At 40.5% G+C, this 23,258-nt stretch overlaps 2 protein-coding genes across 4 annotated transcripts; one reads left to right on the forward strand and one right to left on the reverse strand.

The window, feature by feature from the left end:
- Positions 1 to 108: 108 nt before the first annotated feature.
- CCT5 (chaperonin containing TCP1 subunit 5) lies at positions 109 to 8,091 on the reverse strand. Its single transcript, XM_054630386.2, has 11 exons — positions 7,881 to 8,091; positions 6,906 to 6,966; positions 6,650 to 6,814; positions 6,065 to 6,263; positions 5,127 to 5,319; positions 4,088 to 4,237; positions 3,647 to 3,766; positions 3,060 to 3,245; positions 1,890 to 2,027; positions 1,333 to 1,513; positions 109 to 384 (listed from the first exon to the last, which is right to left on the reverse strand). The coding sequence occupies exons 1-11, from the start codon at positions 7,983 to 7,985 to the stop codon at positions 257 to 259; spliced, it is 1,626 nt and encodes a 541-aa protein (XP_054486361.1). The 5' UTR covers positions 7,986 to 8,091; the 3' UTR covers positions 109 to 256.
- A 115-nt stretch (positions 8,092 to 8,206) lies between these two features.
- ATPSCKMT (ATP synthase c subunit lysine N-methyltransferase) lies at positions 8,207 to 22,525 on the forward strand. 3 transcript variants are annotated; one of them, XM_054639402.2, is made up of 5 exons: positions 8,207 to 8,359; positions 8,773 to 9,044; positions 10,925 to 11,062; positions 11,802 to 11,852; positions 16,661 to 22,525. In XM_054639402.2, exons 2-5 carry the CDS (start codon positions 8,778 to 8,780, stop codon positions 16,856 to 16,858), a joined length of 654 nt encoding a protein of 217 aa, XP_054495377.2. In that variant the 5' UTR covers positions 8,207 to 8,359; positions 8,773 to 8,777; the 3' UTR covers positions 16,859 to 22,525. The 3 variants fall into 3 exon arrangements, with proteins under 3 accessions (XP_054495377.2, XP_077038510.1, XP_077038518.1); XM_077182395.1 differs by having other exon boundaries at positions 8,217 to 8,391; XM_077182403.1 differs by lacking the exon at positions 8,207 to 8,359 and adding an exon at positions 8,413 to 8,674.
- Positions 22,526 to 23,258: the final 733 nt, after the last annotated feature.

Consider the following 23,258-nt stretch of genomic DNA (forward strand, 5'->3'; position numbering starts at 1 on the left):
ACTGCTTCATTAATTATATTTTCCCTATACATCCAGGAAGTATTTTCTATGAATATTTACACCTGTCTAAGAAAAGATGCAATAATACTTCTGAAACAAGTCTTGAAATCAGTGCTAAATTGTTTTATTTCCAACAACTAGCCATTACAGTATGTGAAACAAAAAGTGTCCAGAATAAATAGCTGAAGATGAAGCATCAGAATACTACCATCTTTGCTACTGCTGTGGCCCCTTAATGTTTCCTGCTTTTCAACCTTCACTCTTCGGATTCTCCAGGCCTACGGATATCATCAATCTTCAGGATCATTCTAACAACCTGAGTCGCCAGAGAAATCTGCTGTTTCTTACCAATCAAGGTTTCTATAACATGCTGCTGCTTCATATCTGCCAAAAGGAAGCAGAAGAATTAGACACCCTCATGAAATCTACATATAACACTTAACCTGTAAGTGTTAGTAATTAGTAACAGTAAATTCCACATCATTTCAAAGAACATTCTGAAATTACTACTCTTGGCCACTGTGGTTTACAAACATAATTTGTACAAACTAGCGTTTTACATGTGGGTTCTTACCAAAGATCCTAGAACATTAAGATACAACTCTTTTCTCAACTAGGTTGTGCTTTTCAAAAAGTAATGCAGAATGGTGAAAAGCTAGATTTCCATACACATATATTAAAAGCACCCTAAAGGCTGAGCAAATGCTAAAGAAGTGAAAGGTCAAATGCCATCAAACAGGAACACCTAACCAAAGGAGGGTTATGAATGCACAAATTACTGTTTACCACATTCTTTTCTCAAAAAACCAACAGAATAAGTAAGAAGGTGAAAAGCGTAGATCCAGTTGAAAATAAGGTTTTATACACTGGCTTCTTAGTCTTCACGTATTTGCTCCAGGTTTATATATGCAGACATATTGGTGTGAACATCATTGTCTACAAATATTTCCAGCCTTTTGTTTACTTCTTCACAAACTGTTTCTCAAAACAACTGTTTTTAGGACTGCAGTGTAACCTGGATCACTAAAACTGCAGTATTTAAAGCACAGCTTGCTTGCCTCATCCTAAGAGCAGCCTTCTTTCCTGTACTACAAGATCAGTCAACATCTTCAATTAATCTTGCCACAAAACAGAGGTTTTGAGACAGCTATACATTTTCCTCCTGGTAGACATAAATACGCTCTCCAAGCACATTCCCATTTATTATGGCAAGGCACAAGAGTTAGAATAAACCAAGTGATGCACAGGTGTAAAAAATACCACAGTGAGCATTTTGAACTTTCGAGAAAGAAAAGCTTTTATGCTCCTCCTTCTGCATGCTGCAGTTCTTACCATTTGTTCCTTTCTGCAAACAGTCAATGCCCAGGGCAGGATTATTTTCTTTCACCTGCCTCGCCCGCACTTCGGTCATTGTCTGTATTGGATTCATACCACTGTTCTCCGAGAGGGCCATGGGAATTACCTCCAGGGCATCTGCAAAAGCTCTCACAGCATACTGTTCCAAAGATGGGCACTAGAGGAAAAGAAATTCAAATTCATTAGCTAATAAACTCCAATGTTAGTAAAAGCAGATTTTCATACTAGATATAAAACACATACACACAACAGGTAGATTTTATTTGGAATATAGTAACTAAACAAATACCTCTGAATGATAACTACTTGAAAATTAAAAAATAATTTATCTGCTCCTAGCACAGAAGGAAAAAAAGTAGGAAGGAAAATCCTTCCTTTACACAGACAGGAAGGATAACTTCTAACACTGGTTATCAGGGAATGTCAGAAAGCACATTACGGAACTTTCTGAAAAATCTTGGAAGCTCTTCTGGAATCTCTTAAGGCAGGCTCAATCAATACACTAAAGAAAATGTTACCTGTTCCTTTCTTACCTTATCTGCTGCCTCACTGACTGCCAAGGCACAAGATATTTCAGCTGCACCACCACCGTACACAATCCGATTGTCACGAACGAGATTCCGGATTACACACAAGGCATCGTGAAGAGAGCGCTTTGCTTCCTCGATGATCTGCAATTACGCAACAGCGTGTGTTTGATACAGTACACACATCTGAAGGATGTGAAGATGTAGTTCCTAATGCAGATGTGGAAACTGCAGATAAACTCCCAAGATTTTTTTATGGCTCCAATGCAGCTCTGTTATTACTATGTCATACTCCTTAAAAATAGAGAATGTTAGACATCCAGTGGCAAAGAATAAAAATATGCACCAAACCACACTGTTATTTGTTAAACCTGTAATTTGAAGTAACAAAAACTTACATGAAAAGGTTCTCAATCTTGCGTATTTACAAGACACAAAACACTGAACTTTAAATGCCAACATTATTGTCAGACTGCAATTTCTGTCCACTTCTCATTTGAACAGATGTAGGAAATTTAACAAAAACACTAACTTTTAAAGCAGTATTTCTGGTTTCTTACAAGAAAATTTCAGACTACAGTATGCTCTTTTTTTCCAAAGGTTTTTCATTTAACGTAGGACTTGACCTACAGCAAATATAATTTAACACTAAAATTGCAACCAAAATCCAGTTTAAGTACATAAGCATTTCAAGTGGTCTCAATTCGAGGCGAGTGGGGAATGTAGGGTGTGGGGATATACAGCTTGCAGTAGTTTGGGGTTTTTATTTGAAATATCTTAACTGAACTAAATCAGAAGTGATACAACTAGGTCTACAAAAACTAGGTCTATAAAACCAAATCTGTCAAAGATGTTAATATACCTTTACTCATAGAAGTGACCCTCTCATGAGAAAAAAATATTAAGAGCATCCACAGGTAAAGCCATTTCTGTATTTATGAACTATATATGAACAGAGATAAAAGTAAAGTTTAAAACCATAGTTTGGTTTAAAACCATAGGATGCAAATCTGACAAGTTACTTCTGACACACAGTCCTGACTGCCTACAAGCCTCACCCCTTTCCTATTTGCCCACACTGCAAGGAAAATGTAGACAATGTCAAGAAGAGTGTACTAATTCGCTTTACAAAGAAACTACGCATTCTGCAACTATGTATCAAAGCAAGCATCTCACCATTTTATTTCCTCCCCTAATGAAGATGGTCACAGCTCTGGAGTTCTGACACTGCTCGATGAGGAGCATTCTGTCCTTGGTTGTTCCGAAGGAGATCTCTCTGACAACGCCTGCAAAGCCCAGTTTCTCTGCCGTGAGCTCGCAGAAGCGTGGCACGATGCGCCCTCCCGTCGCAATGGCGATTAACTGAAGTTAAACAGCCACGAGTTACTTCAACAGGATTTTCCCACGTTTTTCAGAACATAAAACTAGTGGAAAAGCATCTGTCAAATGCCTACTCCAAAAGGTTATCTTCCCATCACTTCAAAGTACTTCAGCCAATGTTTTGTTTCTGCCAACAGCAGGACTAAAGCAGAAACTTTCCTAGACACCTAAAACTTTATTAAGTAATATACAGATGCTTCAATTATAAACCATAATCCCCCCTCCATGGTAGGTTTTTCTCACAAATCCCCAGTGATTTTTCTCCAATACCCACCCATATACACAAGTATGCAATGATACCCAGAAAACCTGAACTTTTAGCTGGTACAGCCTATTACTTCATAAATATTTTAACAGCTGGTGCAAAGCCCAGTTTTACTTACTTCTATTTCAGGTCCACCAACCCAACGAACAGCAGGCAGCTCATTCTGAAGCAGCAAGTGATTTGCCTCATCATCAAAACCCCACTGGCAAATGGCAAGGTTTGCACCAGTGTCTTTTATCTAAAAGCAACACAAATCATCCTTCTGATCAGAACTAACAAAGGAATAAAAACATTCTTCATGGTTTTAATTCTCCCAATTTTCTCAAAAGACAATTCTCAAGAAGAACCCCCTGGCACACACAGAGATCAAAATATATTTTGAACCAAGCTGGTATCTCTTTCTTACGTTACATTATCTTTGATTCACAGCATTACAACTGCTCATATGTTGCTTCCCTTCAGGATTAGCAGCTCATTACAGGAACAAATCAACGCACTATGCTGTTTTTTTCTAAAGGCTATGAAAGACAAAGAAAACAGAAATAATCCTAAAGGCTACCTGCTTCACCATCTCTTCAAACTTCTCTTTTTCATATTTCTGCAGTGCCTTGTAATCATCCACAGATGTGACATCAAGCTTATGCTTGGTTTTAGGCTTAGGTGGTTCAAATGGACAAGTAAGGATGGCAATTTTAGCATCTTTTAGCTCCTGGGCAATTGGAAAAAAAAAAAAGATGATTTATGACCTCATTAACATTTTTTTCTTGTATTTGCAAAACATACAGATGTATCTTTATAAACACAAACACATGAGCAAATATGAAGATCATTCGACTTATTCTAAGATTAACTAAGTATAACTAAATAATTCTGTCAATTCTCAACAAACCACTTAGAACAAATTCCATAGTTCCCAGACACTGTTTAAGCCCTTAACAATCTTTACCAGTCATGCCTTTTTATAATTTAATGTTTAAAAAACAAAAGAAAAATTCAATTAAACCATCCCTTATCCATTGTGACTACTGAGAACACTACTCATCTTTGTAACAACTTTTCAACTATTACATGACCATTATTTTCCACTAGTCCTCCTTTCTACAGGATAAACGTGGGTACCTGCTAAATGAATATTTTAGAGCAGTAGAAGTTTTCTTAAAGTAAACTGCCCTAAGACTTGGAGACCTTACCTACACCAAACATAAAACAAGGACAGCTTCTGGAGTGTTCCAAACAGGACAAAATAGCAAGTCATAAAGGTTAAGAATCTTGACACAGCATTGTACTAAGCATATCACATACCAGGGATAATTATTTTTATATTAAACAGAATCCTGCACCTGTCCTCACTCAGCAGTACAGTAATTCCACCCTTCCACCACAATTTCTCAATATTGTTGTAAACTCTACCTTGATCTCTTCCAATATGAAAAATTTCATGCTCCTTGCCCCTTCCTCTGTTAATATACTGGTGAAAAGCCAAGCTAAACCACAAGACTGTGTAATACTTAATAAATGCTACGACGACACTTGAGGTAGGCTAGAAACTCTTATTTAAGACAGTACACACAAGAGACACACACAAGGACATCACTTACTTTAGGCATCTGTGGATGACTGAAATCTTTATCCACAATCACTCCTTTAACCAACTGTGTATCTTCCAGTCTACCACCCACTTTGCCTTGCACTTTGATCAGCTCAAAATCAACATCTTTCCGTTCCATGTCTGCTACTGTCAGTACAGCATTCACGGCAATCTCTGCCATTTGCCGGTGACAGCGGTTCACTCTAGGTTTGAACAAAATACAATCAAGTTGTACTCCATTTCCACCATTTGGGAGAAAAAGGTGATTCTATCAATCATTCAAACAGCCAGAAGTACCACTACAGCAGTCAGCTTTTGCACACTGTATTAAAAGAGGGGTCCTGCTTGTTTGTTCACAGAAGTAGAAGGTGCTGGCTATGGCAGAAAACTGAACACACAGTATGGCTGGTGTGAGGAACCTCTGTCAATGGAGTCTCAGCACAGATTTGGAACAAGTCAGGAAAACTAAGCTACTAAAGAACATTCAAGAAATAAAAACCATGTGTAAGACAACTCTGCAAGGGAAGCCCTTCCAATGTCTGAATTTATACATTTACATACAGAACCCAAAAAGGAAAAAGAACTTCTGGAACCATCCTAAGTAAAATCTTTTTAGTGGCAAAAACCCCAAAAGATGACACATTATTATTTTTAACAGATTTACATTACTTTTGGAACCTACTATGATGCAGAAACCTGGAACTAACAGCTTAGAATGAAATTGATGCTGCAGCTATTTAACTTCATGGAATTGACCCTTTGGAGACAAAGGATTCACAATTTCTTACCCTGAGACAGGAGTCCATGGAGGAATTAGACAAAACAAAACACAGAGGAGCCTTCAGCAGCACTCCAATAACACAAAACCACCAGGATTTCTCCTTTCCACGCAGAGAGTTTTCAATGGAAGGATAAATATTCATTCAATATTCAGTTTTTGTGACTTACACTTTAGAGCCCAGAGTTGTCTTTGCTGTCTGGATCAGAGGCTCAATGTTCTGTGGATCAACTGGGAAGCTGTCACTGATTTTGTCTAGATGCTCAATAGCAATGCGTGCTGCCTGCTCATAACCATCTGCTATTCTGATGGGGTGGATGCCTCGGTCCAGCAGCTGCTCAGCCTGTTCCAGTAGTGCCCCAGCCAGAACTATAAAAAAAAAAAGAAAAAGAAGTTTTATTCTTGATTGGAGCATAATTATAAGTACATTAACAACAGATTAAAAAGACCAAAATGAAGTAAAGGCATCAAGGCAGGACAAGGTGACTCCAGAAGAAAATTCTGCAAAAAAATTTTGAAAGTATCAAAGGGGTGCACAGCACTACCTTAAAATGTAACTAAACTTCAAAAAGACACAAAAGACTTCCTGATTAGAAGACTTCTCATACAAGAACTGACAGGAATACTGCAACAATAAATACTCCAAAGAAGTACTACAGAAAAGCTACTGTTATTTCTCACAGTTTTTTTTTAATAGCTGAAGCAGCTTGATTTTAAACTTGAAAAAGGAAGCTAAATTTAAAATACGTTCTTACCAACGACTCCAGTAGTTCCATCCCCAATCTCATCATCTTGAGATTTAGCCAGCTCCACCATAAGTTTGGCTATTTGGTGATCCACATCCATCATATTCAGGATGGTAGCACCATCATTTGTCACAGTCACCTCACCATCCTTGTCCACCATCATTTTATCCAAGCCTAAAAAACATGTACAAAGGATGAAGGAAAATTTTGAAAATTCCCCCACAACAAGTACTAAGAGAGAATCACTAAAGTTTTTCATTGTTACCATTGGGCCCAAGGGATGTTCTCAGAGTACTTGCTACAGCCTTTGCTGCCATTATGTGAGACTGTAAAACAAAGGATAACAAAGCCAGAAGTTAAATCATTATCATGCATTCCAAAATCACAATATTAAGCTAAGGAAAACACAGTGAGTAGTGCAAATGTGATTTAACTGACAATAACTATGAAAAAGAATCAGAAAATGTGTATTGGTCTTATGACAGAAACGTTTCCTATGCCTTTCCTTGTGCTGGTTCTGCTAAAGCATGCAAAAGCAGAGCAGCCAAATGACAGCCCTAACGCACAAAGCAAGGAGCAACAGAATTCGGCAACGCTAAAAAGAGAAGGCAGTGCAATGGCAATGCAATTTTACCCATCACAGAATCATCACAGGATGGTGTGGCTTGGAAGGGACCTCGAAGATCATCCAGGTCCTGCCTGTCAGGGGCAGGAACACCTTCCACTACACCAGGTTGCTCGGTGCCCCATACACTGAACTGGTTGTTCAGTTCCCTGAAGACTGCCAGGAATGGGGCATCCACAACCTCTCTGTTCTAATGCCTGCTCCCATATTCCGTCGGGATTCGTGCCACCCGCACTCAGCTCCGGCCTTCCTTCGGCGGCCGAGCTTTAGGCTGCGGTCTAAGGGAGGGAGCACTGGGGAGCTGGGCAGGAGCCACGGGGGTGACGGCCCCAAAGCCCGCAGCCGGGGGGGCGGATCCACGCCGTACCGTGGATTCCCAGCCCCGGGGCCATGCTTTCTCTCTTCCTCCATCTCTCTCCCGCTTACGGGCCTAGTCCAGGCTCCATCCGCCCTGTGTCTCGGGCGGGGCTGGCGATGAGCGGCGGCAGCGCCTTGCCCCAGGGGCTCCATGCTCCCACCGCAGCATGGCGCGGTACAGCACAGCACGGCATGGCGCGGCGCGGCCCAGCCAGCGCGAGCCCGCGGGCGGCCCCGGCGGCCGCCCCGCTCGCTCACCTTGAGCGCCTCCAGCCCCATGAGGCGCGTCTTGCGCTCCTGGTCCTTGAGGATGAGGAAGGGCCGCCCATACTCGTCAAACGCCAGAGTCCCCATGGCCGACATGGCTGCACCGCTGCACGGCCTGCTCCGACCGCCGCCGCCCGCGCGCACCGCCCGGAAGCCGCCGCGCCCGCCGCGACACCGCGCGCCGCCCCGCGCCTGCGCGGCCGCTACACCCGCGCCTTATTTCGCGGGCGGGAGCTTTGTGGCGCCCCCAGCCGAGCCTTCTGGAAGCCGCCCGGCTCTGGGGGAGGAGCGCGGCGCTGGCGGCCGCACGCCCCGGCTCACGGGGGCGGGGAGGGAAGGAGGGAGCATGTACCGAGCGGGGCGGAATACGGGCGCCGGGCGAGGCGGCAGCGGGCTGCGCCGGGTGACGTGAGGAAAAGTGTGCGCTGGAAAGTGTGCGCGGCGCTTCTCTCCGGAGCGCTTTCGGACAGGTTTCGGTCCCCCACCCCTTCATAGTAAAGTGGTACCGCCCTTCCCTATAACTGTTGCAGGCCGAGAACAAGGTTGGGTTGGTCATGGGCGGGTTGGAGTGTGCGTGGCGGCTGTCGCTGTGTCCCAGGGAAAAGTTCCTCCGCAGTAACTCCGGGACGTGTTGCCGAGGCGGGGAGGTCCCTGCGCCGCCCTTGAGGTGTTTGGGGCGCGCTGCCCCGAGTAGAGGGCCAGGGGGTCAAATAGGAACCGCACTCCTGCCCCCTCATGCCTCAGCTTTTCGGCAGCTGTAGCGTTTCCTTGGGATCGGCTGAAGTGTAGGGTGCTTTTTTCATCTCTTACGTCGTAGCTCTGTGCTACAAGATACTGAATTGTCTCGATTGAAAACACTGTCCGTCCGTCCGTCCGTCCGCAGGCGCGATGTGCCAGGGCCTGGCGAAGGAGGTCCCGCAGGCGGAGGGCGAGGGCGGCTCCCGGAGGAGCGGCTGGGGCCTGCTGGTCACGGCCGGCGTGGGGGGCACCTTGGTGGCCCTCTATGCTGTGGCCACCCCCTTCGTCACCCCGGCGCTGAGGAAGGTGTGCCTGCCCTTCGTTCCTGCCACCGCCGCTCAGATCCAGAATGTGCTGAAAATGTTGGAAAACAGAAGTGGCTCCCTAGTTGACATAGGTAGCGGGGATGGCCGCATTGTAAGTTATGGATGTTGCCTTCCTTTTAGATCACCTCTTAAAAAAGTGCCAAATTGCTGGGGCTGGGTTTTCTCACACTTAAAAATGTCTTGTCTTGTCTTTGGCATCTGGTGGTTGTGTCTGAGTCTTATGGAAAGGATCAAAGCTGAGAAAGGTTTATATTCAGTTTTGATGGGTAATAAATAGTTTTTGCTTCAGTCTTACCTGTAGCTTGACCAAGGTAGTGGACAAAATGTCATTGTGGTGACTGGAGGGAATCACAACACATTCACTTGAAAAGATGCTATCAGTCTTGGTACTGATTGAAAAAGAGCTGTGATTCCACAAAGGTATGTAGCTGCAGCAAGTGAGGCTGTGAGGTATTTAATGTATAAAGGTGATAGAAGTGCAAAAAGAAATGGGCAGCTAGTGATGGACTATAAAAATAAAAATCCTGGTGTGGGTAGAACTGCAGTCTTCAAACATTTTTGCACTGCTGGCTTCCCCACTTCGTAATCCGTGTGGTGAAACTATTTCACCATAAATGGTGAAACTAGAATAGACACCAAGAGAAATGGTGAGAATCATGAAAGAAAAAGTGGTACTTTGTTTCCAGGGTATTGCTTGAGCCCCAGTTTGTGAAATGTGATGATAATATAGCAGAAAATTGTGTGGTTTGGTTTTCCTTTTGTTGCTGTGATGTTTTGTTTGCTTTTTCATAACTGTCTGCTTCAAGTCAGAGTTAGCAACAGGGTGGTGGTTTTTGATGGAAACACATGTGTTTCTGAATGCTACCTTTGTCCATGTTTTATGTGAATGAGTCAACTATTTTTCCATGTTAAAAAAAAATGATTTGGAACCCAAATCTGTGAAGATTGCTTGAATTGTGCCTGGGTAGGAAAAACACCAAAAAAAGGAGATAACTGCAGTTTTCTGATGCCCTTTCCGAGGCATTGTGGCTGCTGACTCTCATCAGAGGTATTTAATTTCAATAGGTACTGTGTCATTAATTCTTATATAGGTGCCTAAAAAGGAATGCTTGGTGCTTCTTTGATGCATCTGTCCTGAAAAAAGTCTGTTCAGATGCTTTTAATTATTTAGCACTTACTCAGGTGTAATCATTGGATAAATATGAAGATATTTGCCACATTTCCAAGTGTGGTAAAGATGTCAGATTCTTTTGGTGAATTTGCAATTGCTCTGTGTGTGAGGGAAGATGCATTATTTTAACAGTGTGAAATGTATACTCCAGGTAAAGCTGAGAAGTTCTGTTAAGAAATGTGTACTTTCTGATTTCACCTTGCTTGTTTTGTAATTGATAGTTCATCAGGCCACTGCTGATCAGAAGTTCGCAGTAGCCTTTTAAATTTTGTCTTAAACATTTATTCTAGAAATCAGTGCATTTTTAATTTTTTTTTCAATCAAGACTGCTTTCACACTCTCTATTGGTATGTCATTTTGGCTCTGATTCAGGGGCTGCTCACGTGCCTATCCCTCACTGCTTTTCAAATAAGTGGTCTAATTTTGAGCATTTTGGCTTGTGAGTTTCACTGTTCTCTCTGCAATCAATGTTGGTTCTCTTTAATTCTAAGACGCTGTAATGAATGTGTTAAATTAAACTTTTATATGGATCATAGATGTACTGCAAGCTCACAGCTTTGCCCTGTGAATGTTTGTTTTCATTTTGTTTGCCTGGCTATATTTCAGTCAGCACTAGTAATAATAGTAAAATGTAGTTTTGCGGTTTTTGTTCACTATACAGCTGATCTGTTGGGTGTTAAACCCAGGGTGACTTAGGAAAGTGCTTTCCTTTGATTTATATTTTAAATAAAACTGTGTGCTTCTCTTTAGGTGAATAGACTTTTATGTTTCAAAGTGAAGATTTATTTTCTTCCTTGTAGGTGATAGCAGCTGCAAAAAAGGGATTCCAGGCTGTTGGATATGAATTGAATCCCTGGCTAGTCTGGTACTCCAGATATCGTGCCTGGAGAGATGGAGTACATCAGAACACCAAATTTTATATTTCAGACTTATGGAAGGTGGGTAGTGAATTATGTAAGAAGAGATCTAGGATGATTGAGAGATTTTATAAGTTTGGAAATACTTTCCTGAAAAAACTGAAATGCTGTCTGACCACAAGGTGCTACACTGGGCTTTGAGCAGAGTTCTTGTGCTGGGAATCTGGTTTCTTTGGGCTCAGTATGCTGTTCTGCTGCTTTTGTGCTTTATTCAATGGCTTCCTTTATCAGCAGAGGCTCCTTGAGCAAGCCTGGGCCTGGTAAATTATGTGGGAGGGTTTTTTTTGGCTGTGGGGGTGTTTGTGTTCTGAGAGGAACATAGGAGAACTTGATGGTGCTGAGTGGAAGAACTCAGTCATTAGAATGCCTGGAAAAATTTTATAGCTAGCTAACATTTAACAAAAGAAGGGGCAAACTTAAAGCATATGTGATTTTATCATATACAGGAGTTGTGAAAATAACTCTTTAGTTATTAGTAAAGTCATATTGGTGTTTTCTAAATTAATACTTTCTGTGCTTCTAGAATTGCTATTCTATATCCTTGGCCAGACAGTAGAAGTTTTTTGCAGTTCAGCAGTATAAGTTTTCTTTATGTGGAAATTTTTGTGATGAAAAGTTGGTAAGGGATTTCCTTGCATATTTTGGTCTAAATCCCTGTTGAAAGAAGTGCAGCTAGAGGGATTAGGAGAAAAGAATGGTGAGAATTTTTCAAACTAGAAATGCCATTTTCAATAAGATTTGTTCTCAAATTTTATTTTAGGTTTCTTTCTCCCATTATAGAAATGTTGTTGTTTTTGGAGTACCTCAAATGGTAAGCTTACTATTTATTTTTAATTTTTATTATATTATTGTATTTTATTTATTATACTGTTTAATTATTTGTTACAATGTTTAATTGTTTTAATGCCAAGGCATTCAGTGTTGATACATTAATCTGCAAAATGAATTAACCTGCAGATGGTCAAAGGCAGTCAGTAATAATCATTGAATCATAGAATGTTAAGGGTTGGAAGGGACCTTAAACATCATCAAGTCCCAAGCTCCCTGTGCATGGAATAGCTCCCACTAGACCAGGTTTCTCACAGCCTTATCCAGCCTGGCTTTGAACGCTGCCAGGGCTGGGGCATCCAGAAACTCCCTGGGCAACCTGTTCCAGTTGTTCTGAGGGTGCTCTCACCACCCTCACAGTAAAGAATTTCTTCCTAATGTCTAACTGAAATTTCCCCTTTCAGTTTTTTTCCATTATCCATTGTCCTATCTCTGCAGTTCCTGATGAAGCGACCCTCTCCAGCTTCACCAGGAGATTCCTCCCTGTAGGGTCCCTTCTGATATTGGAAGGCTGCTATGAGGTCTGCACGCAACCTTCTCTTCTCTAGTTCCAACCCCCCTGCCATGAGCAGGGACACATTTGACTAGACCAGATTCCTCAGAGCTCCATCCAACCTGGTTTGACCAATTCCGTAGCTGGGACATCCACAACTTCTCTGAGCAACCTGTTCCATTGCCTCACCACCCTCATGTGAAGAATTTCTTCCTAATACCAATCAAAACCTACTCTCTTTCAGTTTGAAGCCCTTCCCCCTTGTTCTGTCACTACCTGTGCCTGTGGAAGGTCCCTCTCCATCTTGTAGGCTCCCTTCAGGTGCTGGGGGCTGCAGTTAGGTTCCACTGAAGCCATCTCTTTTCCAGGCTGAACAAACCCGATTTTGTCATCCTGTGCTTCTGTATTGCTTCTTCCTTTGCCAAGGCAGGTGTGAGATGAAGTGAGGAAGAGCTTTATGTGATGCCATACCATACAGCATACACTGAAAACATTTCTGCAGCACTAACAGGGAGCGTAATAAACCTTCCTATTCTGTGTTTTTTTTGTTTGCTTGTTTGTTTTTTCAACGGCACCAAAAGTAATCCTCTGCTTCAGATTCCAATTGTAACCCGTATTGGAAACTGAAGTGGGTAAAAGTGGGATATTAGTGAGCACCGGGGTGTTCCTCATGCCGCCAGCCCTGGGTGTTACGTGCTCCCTTGCTGAGTTCCGGCAGGGGGCACTGGAAACGTTTGGATTTGCGGTCAGGAATTCTGCCGTTGCACCGAGGGGAAAAGTCCTGGTGGGGAAAGCTGGCTCAGTAAACTAGGAATAAACAAATGCCCTGGGAAAATGTGAGTAAACCCAGCAGAAATACTGAGTTAAACTTTTAAATGTAATAAAGCGGGATGCATTAGTAACAGCTGTGATAGAAAGGGTAGCTGTAGGGCTCAGAGTATCTTTTGTAGATCCAGTAAATACTAAGTTAAATTCTTTCAGCAGAAGTACTGTCATAAATGCAACAGATGCAAACATATGTACCTCTGTGTTTCCTGAGCATTCGTTTGCTTATGATCCCCTTTGAATTTACTTTGGAAGTTGTTAATGCTCAGCCTCTTGAATGACTAAATTAATTTTCTAGAAACCTTAATGCATTTGTTCTTTTTTACTGAGAAACAATAGATCTCTTTAGCTTTTTTAATAATGCTGGCCTGATTTGATGCTTTAACACAGTACTTTTATTTCATATCCAAGATTAGCTTTAAAAACCTGAATTTATTGATCTTCAGGGAAGACTAAGACCTCTCTTGTTCTTGCAGGCATTGGGGGGAAGGTGTGTTTGTTTCTGAGTTATTGCAGAGAGAGACTTGTTCAGGGTAGGATGATGGAATTCTTGCCAGGTGTTCATGTTTGCAGCTCCTGTGTATTTTAACTGATTACATACTGTACAAAAGGTTTACTAAACTATGTGTCCGTGTTGACACACCAAAAAATTCCCCCAAACCCTGGCTTCACATAAAATGATGATACACAGACAGTATGACTGTAACACCTAATGTAACTAATATATTTAGCTTAAAAACTAGTGTGACTGGTTCAAGGATATAATTCTTTTTGGCTGAACTTGGCTGAACTATTAATGATGTTTTCTAATTTGCTAATTTTCATAATTGCTCCTAAAAAATTAGTATATGTCCATATTTATATTTTCTGTAAAATTTTTTTTTTCTGGTGTCTCAACTCAGTTTTAGATAACAAAGTGGGCTTAATTTTCTAGTTCGTTGAAGGGGCTAGTAGGCTTATTTTTCTAGTTGTTTAAGGCAGCAAAAATGTTAAAAAGCTTTGTTGTGTGGATGAAATCAGAGCCTTAAAAATATTTGGAGGTAACTCTTTGGTATATTCGATCTATGACTGTAATTTTCCTAAAATATTCCATTGTTAGCTTAAATTTAGCTATAATAGGATATTACATCAAAGGCACACCCTGAATGTATGCGATAGTGAAAGCTCTTTGCAGCCTTTAGAAAATACCTTTTCTTTAGTCAGTCTTATTTTCTAATAACGTTCTTTTGGGTTTTGTTTCTTTCATGTTTTTCTGAAATTTTATGTATTTTTGTCTTTGTGACTTAAATTCAGCTAAATTTGTTAATAACTACTGCCCTTTAAAATTTTTTAATATTTAAACATTACATCATGATAACCAAAGTAAGTAGTGTTTTACATGTAACAGAAGTAGCCTGTTAAAATTACTCATTCAGATACATACAATATGTAAGAATAAAAGGAACTCCAAATGGATGTGCACTGCTGATCTGCTTAAACATACCATCAAACTTTTCCTAAGGACAAAAGTGGCTAAATCTGTTAGGTTTCTCTTTTTTTCCAAGAACATAATCACTATCTGGGATGGAAAAAAAATTCTTTTAAGTCTACATGTGTTAATTTATTTCTCACTTAATCCATGGCAGAATTTGCAAAGCACTTATTAGGAAAAGAGCATCTGATTGGTCAGGGTGTTGCTCTGTTCTAGAAAAGTAGTGATAGTTCCCCTGACTTTAATATCCTCTCAATTTTTGTGAATGGAGGAAAGCTGGACTTGTAGGTATTCAACCAGGGAGAGTTGGTATGTGACACGGTTCCCCTCAGCATTCTGCTTTCTGCACTGGGGAGGGATGGATTTGGTGGATGGACTGTTCAGTGGATAAGGAGTTGTCTGATGGCTGCATTCAGAGGGTAGTGGTCAATGTCTCAACATCCAGATGACATCAGTTACAATTGGTGTCCTTCAGGGGTCTTTATTTGAGCAGTCCTGCTTAATATCTTCATCAGTAGCATAAATCAGTGGAATTGAGTGCAGTCTCAGAAAAGTTTGCAGGTGACACTGAGCTGAGTGGTGCAGTTGACGTGCCTGAAGGACAGGATGCCATCCAGGGGGACCTGGACAAGAAGTGGGCCCATGGGAATACTGCGAGCTTTAACAAGACCGAGTGCAAGGTATGCACCTGGGTCAGGGTAGCTCTAAGTACCAACACAGGCAGGGGAATGAACATATCAGAGCAGCCCTGCTGAGAAGGACTTGGGGGGTGCTGGTGCAATGAGAGCCTGGACAGGACCCAGCCATGGGCACTCACAACCCAGAAAGTCAAACATGTCCTGGACTGCATCCAAAGCAGTGTGGCCAGCAGGGGAGGGAGGGGATTCTGCCCCCCTCTTCTGCTCTGGTGGGACCTCACTTGGAGTGCTGCATCCAGGGCACCCCATCACAAGAGGGATGTGGACCTGTTGGAGTGGGTTCAGAGAAGCTTCTTTCCTGGAGGCAGGCTGAGAGAATTGGGGTGAATCACCCTGGAGAAGACTTGACTCTAGGGAGTGGCCTTTTAGTACTTAAAGGGGGCTTGTAAACAAGATGGGGACAGACTTTTCAGTAGGGGCTGTAGGGACAGCACAAGGGGTAATAGTTTTAAACTAAAAGAGGGTAGATTCATCTTAGATATAAGTAAGAAAAATTTTATGAATACAATGGTGGAACACTGGGATGGGTTGATCAGAGAGGCAGTAGATGGGGTCTGGATGGGGCTCTGAGCAACCTGATCTAGTTTAAGATGTCCCAGCCCATGGCAGGGGTGTTCAACTAGACTACCTTTAAAAGTCCCTTAAATCCAAACCATTCCATGATTCTACATTCTCTTTCATGGAATGCTGCTGCAGGGATTCACATGCCTATGTTAACAGGTTGTGGATTTGACTAAGCTCAATTTCAGTATTATTTAATGTAGCAGTATTTTACCATAGACTGACAGCAGAATGTTTGCTTTGGGTTGTTGTCTGTGCAATGTTTTGAGTGTCCCAGGATCGGTCTTGGGGTTAGACTGTAAATTTTGACCCTTTGAGTATCACACAATAGCTCATGAACCTGAGGGTGTCATAAATAGCATAAATTCAGGGGGCTGAACTTTCATTCCCTCAGAGAAGAATCCCACTGAAGAGAATCATGAATTGGAGCATGCAAAGTCTTTTCCCAGCAGTTTTAGTTGTGGGTTTTTTTTGTTTGTTTGTTTTGTTTTGTTTGGTTGGTTTTTAATTTACAGGATAATTTGTGTTTTGATTTAATTTGAATTTGAAAATAACCATTTTCTGGTTTTAGATATTCTTTGTCAAGGCATCAAAGCCAAAATATCTATCATGAATACTTTCCTAAGATTTTTTAAAAAAAAGTTACTCAAATCTTTGATTTCTCTTGAACACCTGAATTAGATTCTAAAGAGAATGCCCCTGTTTTTTACTGTTTCTGAGAGGTTTTTCTTGTAACTCAACAGATGCCACAGCTGGAGAAGAAGCTAGAAGAAGAACTTGAATGTAATGCCAGAATCATTGCCTGTCGCTTTCCTTTCCCTTGCTGGATTCCAGATCATACTACTGGAGAGGGAATAGACACCGTGTGGGCCTATGATTTGAAACATTCTAGAGCATGTGAAACAAAAAGCTTGGAAATTACACCAAAGACAGAATCTTAGACATTGAATTTGGTTTCTTACGGAAGTTTTTAGCTTTGACTGGACCTGTTGAAGATAAGATTAACATGGAGAGAGCCCTGGCATATGAAGATGTGAATTCACTGTAAGAACTGAAGTACAGTGGCTGTCTGAAAGCACGCAAAGGTTACTGAAAGGTGTAGTTAAATGGCTTAATGTGGTGTCCTGGTTTGACTCTATCTAGCAGTGGAGTACCACACAGATGTTCACTCACCCCGGTCTGCAGACTGCCCCCCGTGGGATGGGAAAGAAAACTGGAAAAAAGGTCATACCCATGACCATGGACTGAGATAGGAATAGTTTAATAATTGAAATAAATTTACTAATAATAACAACAACAAGAGAGTAGTAAAACCCAAGAAAGATGAGTGATGCACAGTACCCTTGCTCACCACCCACTGATGGATGCCCACCTCATCCCAGAGCAGCGAATGCCAGCTCTCCCCAGTTTATATACTGGGCATGATGTTCTGTGGTGTGGAATATCCCTTTGGCCAGCTCAGCTCAGCTGTCCTGGCCATGCTTCCTCCTGGCTTCTTGTGCACCTCCTTGTTGGCAGAACATGAGGAACTAAAAAGTCCTTGGCTTGGAGTAAGCACTGTTCAGCATCAACTAAAACCATTAGTGTTTTAACCAGCATTAGTCTTTTCTACCACAGTGCTGTACCAGATAATAGGAAGAAAATGAACTCCCAGCTGAAAGTTGTTAGTCAAAATAATGAAAAAGTTTTTATAGAACAGGAAAACTTCAATATAGAAAAGGGTTTAGAACACCATTCACTACAGTTAAGGGGAATATATGAATAAGTTCAAATGCTCAAGTTTGTGAACTTAATATATACATTCTTTCTGACCCTACAGAACATTTAGTATTGGTGTTGGAATGATGTCCAAGTGTCTTCTCAAATGAGCTGTATTTCCAAAATGTCCGAATTTTGTATGCCAAGTACATAGTGCTGCATACACAAAACTGGTCCAGATGGAGTATGATGATGACACCAATGTTTCACACCACAGCCTTGAATGTGTACTTTTGAAAGTTGAGTATGACAAAATGGGCAAATAATAAGTTGTATAATAAGTTGTTGTTCATTAACACAAGTGCTACCTGTGATCTCTGACCCCTTTCTGCAACCAGGAACACTTGTTACAGGAACACAAAACTGCAGGAGGATACTCTTACTGGTGTAGGCTGCTGCAGATGACCATAAATTTTCCTAATCTTTCTGATTTGGGAAGGGTTTCAAAAGCCATTTATTTTTCAGTGAAGTGCCACCATTTCTGTCTGCTCAAACTTTAGATAAAGATTTGGATGAGAGTTGTTCACTTGAATACTTGAAGGCTGTCTCTGATTCCAGGGCTAGTTGTTCTGGCTAATTTGGTTAAATCTGATTCAACTTCATTTAATTAATAGTGAGATGAGAAGAAAAGTTTTCAATCAGACTCGCTTTCCCTTCTATTTTTCATACATCTGATGAGATCTCAGAAACTCATGGTATCACTGTATGGCTTTTCCTTGTAAGTGAAACAAGTTCTCCCTTGATACTGGTTTGCAATGGGGTATTGTCACTGCATTGGTGTTTTCCTTTCCTGCATGGTTACAACTTTCTGTTGTATAATGGTCTGCTTACTCGTTCTATTTATCTGGTTCTCAGGTAAAGTTTTACTGTTTTCACTCGTTAGTCAAAGCTCACAATCAGCCTCCCCTGGCCCCAGTTAACGTACAGCCTGTTTGTTAAGCAGTAACTGTAAGTTTGTCAGATCTTTGCATATATGTTACCCATGGAATGAAGCTAAAACAAGCTGGGCAATTGACTTTGAGGCAGTCATTACCACAACTAAATTTAGCTCAGTCAAAGAGAAGTGCTGAGACCCTAGAATTTGAGGTAAAAACAAGTCTGACATTTTATCAGGTGTTGGGAAAGCAAATTTGGCCGGTCTGTAGAGTCTGACTTGAAGAGAAGTTGGGTGCTATTTGGGATGTGTAGTCTACAATGATGTCTGTACCCATGCTTTTTGTTTTTGATGTGAGGGGACAGGAAGAAGTTAAAATATAGATTTACACTGAGGATTTGAAATGGAGCATGGTTTTGTCCTGAAAATATACACAAAACAGGAGAAGAAAGGGGCAAATGTGTCTGTAGTGTGCAAAGGAGAGGTGATTTCAGCCTTGCATGGCGAGGCACACCTGTGAACATGCAGACTGTGTATACTGAAGATCACCAGTGTCTGGTAAGCAGTTTGACAGCCTTTCTCTGCAAGAATGCATAAACTGTCTTGTAAAATTGCACTAAATGCTTTCTATAATGATTTAAGTGTTACAATCATCACATGGAGATAGAGTGACAGGACAGGGATAGAGTGGCTTGTCTGAAATGCTGGAATTTAATACCCCAAGGCCATAAAACTGGGACCTCAGACAAAGTACATCTGAAATAATTTCTAACAAAAAGAGACTGACAAAGGGGGAAGTAGCTAATTAAGCAAAGTTCTTCCCTGGAAGATCATAAAGGAGAAGAGGAGGTAAAATATTTTGATCCATTGATTTGTGTGTGACTCATCTGCAGTGCAGTGCTTTGACCCAGGTTTCTACTATCTGCTTTCACTAAATTTAGTTTGTAGGAAATGAAGCAGTTATTTACTTTTCTCCTCTGTTTGACTATATATTTTTCTATTGCATTAACCTTTGCCTGTTAAAAGGTAAAACTGAATTTCTCATTTTTGCCTGTGGTAAAGGTTTTGGGATGTGCACTTCCTAGTTACCACCTATTGCTCCAGAATTACTTTTTGAGGAAGGCACAATAGAATTAATGATATGATGACCTGAGCTTTAGGAGTATTAAGTGCTGTCCTCCAGGCAAGGAGAGATTTATGATTGTTTTAAAATAAAGCAGAGGGCTGTTCCTTGATCTGGCTATTTACTTTTGGCGGTCTACACTGAATTAGGCAGAAGTCTGAAGGTTTGGGATTCCTTATGATATAAGGAAATGTTCTGTATTTCCTGTTTCCACAGCTTAAGTGTGAAATGGAAAGCAAAGTGTTCTAATTTGCACAGGAGGACTGGGAAATCATTTTGTTGACATATTGTCCTTTTCTATCACTTGCTATATTCATTTGATAGTTTTTGAGATTAAATACTTAACTGTGACTTTAGTTATCACTATATGGATTATTAAGTTGATACACTTCCAATTGCTAAAGTAATGTATTATGATTTTGTTGATATGATACGTCAGAATGAAAAATTGGTTCTTCTGAAAACCAGGAAAGAGAATTACCATAATCAAATTATAGTGTAGGTCTGAAGCCAAAAGAAGGCAACATCAAGCTATGCATGCTGTTCAATACCAAAGTAATTTAGATACACAGAAAAACCTATAGTTTATCTTTGTTTGTATCTTCTAGTAGAATCAATTGCATTTTGGGACTTGTGTTATTTTTTCCTTGACCTGTCAGATTTTAGCAAAAAAACGTGTTACATTACTGAATGACTAATGCTTTCCTGAAACAGTATAGAATTTAATTTGTTTGTAAATAGTAAAGGTCAGGGTCATACTTAAAAATGTTTTCTTTGTTCTTTTCCCCCTCTTTTTTTTTTAGTGAGACACATGATGTCCATAAAGGTTTTGTGATGCAAGATGAATTAAACAAATGCAGCATCTTAGTGGTGCGATTCTAATTTTGTAGTGTTCCGTTTCCATCTTGCAGAAATTGGCTTTGTAGAGAGGAGGAGACAGGTATGGCTCATGGCAAGACAGCTATGAGATAAGCAGCTTGCACAGTCACTACAGCCACACAGCAGTGTCAAACGAACTTGACCAGATTTGTTTGGGAAATGTACACTTATTTTGTGGGTTTTAGGCATTTCTGTATTACAGGGCATATTGAAGTTCTTGATTTATCCTCTGGTCTGATTATATGCTGCCACTTAATCTAGTAGTGCTCCAAGGAAGTTAATCTTTTGTCTCTGAGCTGCTGTTTGTTTCTGACTCATGAGTTGTAGCCAGGTAAGAAGATACAGAATGCAGCTTCAAATTAAGCACAAGCCAGTTGAGTGACTATGGTCTGTGAAAAAAGAGTTCCAAATCCCAGGCTTTGAGGAAGTTTCCTTTCATGAAGGACACAGCTCAGAAAACAGCAGAGATCTCCTGAATTCTGCATAATTTAACAATGACTTCAGCTTTGCTTTTATCACATGTGTGTTCTTCAAGAAGTTTGCCTGCTGTAATACCATTGTAAGATCTGCAGGAGAAGTAAGCAAAGGCAGCATTTTAGTTGTCATTTATATTTGAAGCTAAGGGAGGAGAAGAGAAAGGGGATCTTATAGTCCAAGTAGGGCAATTGATTTTGATCTATTTCAAAAGCAGTTTGACAGACTTGCATCATCTGTGATGAGCATTCCCTGAGGAGTGGGTTCATGTCTGATGCCATTGCTCTCGGATGGACACTACGGATTGATAGATGGCCTCATACTTCTACAGTTTTGCTTTTCCATGGTTTACAGTTACTGAAGCATTTCTTCAAGAAAGGATGTGAGTCCTTCAAAGTCATAGTTGAATTTTGGATTGTCCTGTGCAGGGCCAGGAGCTGGACTTCAATGATCCTTGTGGGTCTCTTCCAGCTTAGGATATTCAATGGTTCTGTGGTTGAAGAGGGCAGCCTAACATCAGATTTAATGCCAGTAAATTCTGCTGTGAGTGAATTATTTTTCTTTTACATCTGCCAAGATTGTAGTTCTGTAGTTTTAAAATTTAGCCCCAACTTGCTTTTCAGAAATAATGTACACTTCTGCTAGAAGATCTCTTAAATTCTTGGTAAGACAGTGTGGCATCTATGTTTAACTTAAAAACCACCCTTGAGCAAGATTAATGAAAATATTAATTCTGCAGCTTTTTTCTTTGAATTATAATCTTTCTGTTAATCCTTGTACATTTTACTGAGGGAGACATATGTGGATAACTACCACTTTTCCCCCATTCTTTTCCTGAATTCTCCCTTGTATTTAAGTGTTTGCTTTGATTTTTCATATTCTCTTTTTACAATTTCACTGACTTCATAAATCAGTCTTCCCATTTTCCCCCCTGTAAATTAGTTTCCTTTTGTTTTTGTTTTTTTTTTTTTTCCTCTAGCCACTTTGCAGGAAGACTAAATATGTTAAGGAATGTTCTTTTACTCTCTAATGTTTTAACATGTATTGAACTAACCTTGATTTATTTAGCAGTCTGTGCTGACATAGCATGACTTTTGTTTCCAGTATATGAAAGAAAAACACATCCACACCAATGGTATTTAGTCTGAAAAATAGCCTTGGTCTACAATTCTGGCTATTTAGTAGCTCTAAGTACCTAATTTCACATTTTTATTGTGTTTCATCACACAGCAAATGAATACAGGCCTTTTATCCCTTTGGTAGTTCTTTGGATTTGGGTTATTTGTTCAGGTGTGACTTTTGCTGATTTCTTTTTCTTAGTATAATGTTGGTATTTCTATTAGAGGCTTTGGTTGAAATGTCAGATGGATGTTTTTTCTGCAAGTTGGTGTGTAGAGCTGGAACAATCACTGTAATGCACTCCTATGAACTGCTGGCATTGGTAAAAATTATGTGAAACCTGCTTACCAGTAAATGCACAGGGATATTTTTTCAGCTTACTGTGTATGTTGTGGTTTTTAAAAGTAAAGGAAGTTCTTGAAGATCATATAAAACTTGTGGCACAAAGAGGTCTTTGCAAGGTCAGAAGCAGTAATTATGGGCTTTCAACCTGAGGTTTGTGGCTACCTTCTGTGGAATCCACAAAAAGTAATTTAAAAAATAGATCTACTCTTAGCAGATATATTTGCTACCCGTGGTTGTGTTCTTCCATTGGAAAATTTTAATGTGTCTGAAATTATCATTTGAGAATCCCTGAACTAAAAATATGGTTTTACGTAAGATACTAGCTAAGTGGAAAGAGCTTATCAAAGTGAGGGAAGTTTTTGTTTTCTTCTTTCTGTTGTTGCTTGCCTGGATTGTTGAGCTTTGAACCTCTGCAATGTACAAGCCTCTCTGTCTTTTCTAATGAGCATGTAATTTCCTATTCTGCTACGTGAGAACAGAGCAGCCTCATGGTTTTGCACATTCCTGTTTCATTCTAATAATTCTGGCTTTTCAGGTAATTATATTTTTTGGCTTAGGATCTGCTTAAATATTAAAATTACATCTTACAACACATGATGAACTGCCACTGAAGCCTGTCTAAAACGCCAACAGAGCCTATGAAACTCCTTAATGCTGTAATGTCAGCAGCTGTCCATGCCAAAGCTTTGGTTCAGAGAGGCAGAAACGTGTGTCTCTCTTGCATATGCTCTCTTGATTCTTGACATTTTTTGAAAATGTAGGTGCGAGG

This window comes from Agelaius phoeniceus, chromosome 1 (genome assembly GCF_051311805.1).
Source record: "Agelaius phoeniceus isolate bAgePho1 chromosome 1, bAgePho1.hap1, whole genome shotgun sequence".
Classification (NCBI taxonomy): domain Eukaryota; kingdom Metazoa; phylum Chordata; class Aves; order Passeriformes; family Icteridae; genus Agelaius; species Agelaius phoeniceus.